At 49.6% G+C, this 2,500-nt stretch overlaps 1 protein-coding gene across 1 annotated transcript in view; it reads right to left on the reverse strand.

Moving 5' to 3' along the window:
• Positions 1-2,500, reverse strand: part of gpam (glycerol-3-phosphate acyltransferase, mitochondrial) — a 26,631-nt gene that overhangs the window by 8,996 nt on the left and 15,135 nt on the right. The window contains exons 7-10 of the mRNA XM_080851159.1: positions 2,421-2,500; positions 1,927-2,063; positions 1,439-1,538; positions 465-677 (exon numbers count right to left, since the gene is read on the reverse strand). The exon at positions 2,421-2,500 is cut by the window's right edge and continues 17 nt beyond it. Coding sequence (XP_080707285.1) covers positions 465-677; positions 1,439-1,538; positions 1,927-2,063; positions 2,421-2,500 — 530 coding nt within the window. The remainder of the gene's footprint in view (positions 1-464; positions 678-1,438; positions 1,539-1,926; positions 2,064-2,420) is intronic.

Raw genomic sequence — 2,500 nt, forward strand, 5'->3', positions numbered from 1 at the left:
CACCTGTGACATACTCAGATAAACACACACACACCTGTGACATACTCAGATGAACACACACACACCTGTGACATACTCAGATGAACACACACACACCTGTGACATTCTCAAGGTAACATTCGGTCAAGGTCGTGTGTTAAGCAGCCTGACAGGCAAGGGACGTAAGGGATTTATGTCTGTGTGTGTGTGTGTGTGTGTGTTTGTGTTTGTACGTGTGTGTATCATTGAATAATTTAGGAAATAGTGTGAGTGTGTTTGAGTGAGTGCATGAGTGTGTGTTACACAGGACTGAAGCTATTAGTGAAACTAAAGTAATTAGTGTAAGTAATAGAGTAGCATGCTCGTACGTGTGTGTGTGTGTGTGTGTGTGTGTGTGTGTGTGTGTGTGTGTGTGTGTGTGTGGTGTGTGTCTGTGTGTGAGTGTTTGTGTGTGTGTGTGTGTGTGTGTGTGTGTGTGTGTGTACCAGCTGCTCGCTGTTGTAGTTGCCCTCGATGATGCGGTCGTAGGCGATGCCCACGGGCACGATGAGCACGTCTGGGATGTTGCTGGTGCAGAGCGTATCCACGACGATGGAGAGCATCCCTGCCCGCGCGGGCGACGGCTTGCCACTGCGGGACCGAGTCCCCTCCAGATACACCTCCAGAAACTGCTGTTGCCGTAGCAACTCCTCCGTATACTGCCATCAGACAAACACAAGCGTCATAATGTGCTTATACCACACCCCGCTGACCTACACACGCACGCGCACACACATACTCACACATACTCACACACACACACACACACACACACACACCCTGCTGACCTAAACACACACACACACACACACACACACACACACACACACACACACACACACCCCGCTAACTTAAACACTTAAACCCTAAACAAAGGACTAATCCTTACCTTAACTCTAAACCCAACCCTAAACTTAGACATCATTCATTTAGACATCTTTCATGAGTGATTGCTTCGTTAGGCTCAGAGTCACAATAAAAACAAACATCCCCTCAAACTAAACATTTCATGTCATACTGGTTTCACTCGCTCAAGGCATTTAGTCCCACAGGACTGAAAGCATTCTACTCCCCTGAGCTCCACTTTACACACACACACGCACGCACACGCACACGCACACGCACACGCACACGCACACACACACACACACGCACACGCACACACACACCTGACCAGCCAGTAAACATGAAAACAAAGTCTCTCTCACACACAGACACGCACACACACACACACCCCACAAACACACAGACACACACACCACACACACACACACACACACACACACACACACACATACGCACACGCACGCACACGCACACACACGCACACACACACACAAGTCCAACAGGCACCTGAGGAGCCCATAGACACTCCGCCCCAGGGTCCTAGAGACCCCGTCCCCATGGCGATGGGTCTTACCGCGTGCAGGAGCGACCGGTAGAGGACGTCCTTCTTGCCCGTGGACAGCTCGTCCAGCCGCCGCCGTATGAAGAACCCGCCCAGCTTACGGATCAGCGTGCTGAACAACACACACACACACACACACAGTGAGAGGCCATTTATGCTGTTACACAAACACACACACATACACACATTGAGCGGCCATTCATGCTGTTACACACACACACACACACACACATACACACAGACAGAAACACAGACAAACACACACACACACACACACACAGACGTGCACACACACACACAGAGACACAGACACAGACACAGACACAGACACAGACACAGACAGACAAACACACACACACACACACACACACACACACACACACACACACACACACACACACACACACACACACACACACACACACACACACACACTCACAGACACTCACAGACACAGACAAACACACACACACACACACGTCACACAGCGTGTCCCTCACCTGAAAATGGGAATGTTGAGGTTGTTGCCGGCTGCGATGTGCGGTGCTTTGATGTTGTGGCAGAAGAGGATGAAGGTGATGAGCAGGTAGTCAATGTGAGACTTGTGCACCGGCAGAAACACCAGGGGCACATTGCTCTGCAACACACACACACACACACACACACACACACACACACACGTCATGTCAATGTGAGACTTATGCACAGGCAGAAACACCAGGGGCACATTGCTCACACACAAACACACACAATTACATGCCTGCCAAGAAATACGTCTCACACACACACACACACACAACATTACACAACATTTGACTGCCGACAAACACGTGTCCTGCTGTATGTCCCATGATCTGTATCAACATCACATTGTAATCTCAGTATTCTAAATCCCTAAATAATCATTCTAAATCACCAAAACAGTGTTCTACGTTCTAAATCATTTCCTATTGTGTGTCACATGGCTGTTGCATGCTGGGAGTTGTAGTCCCACCTCTGCGGCCCTCTTCACCATCTCCAGTTGGCCCTTGTGGATCTGGATGCTCCAGAAGAAACCGTTGAAGAGCTTCAGCA

The sequence above is a fragment of the Sprattus sprattus genome, assembly GCF_963457725.1.
Source record: "Sprattus sprattus genome assembly, chromosome: 14".
NCBI lineage: Eukaryota > Metazoa > Chordata > Actinopteri > Clupeiformes > Clupeidae > Sprattus > Sprattus sprattus.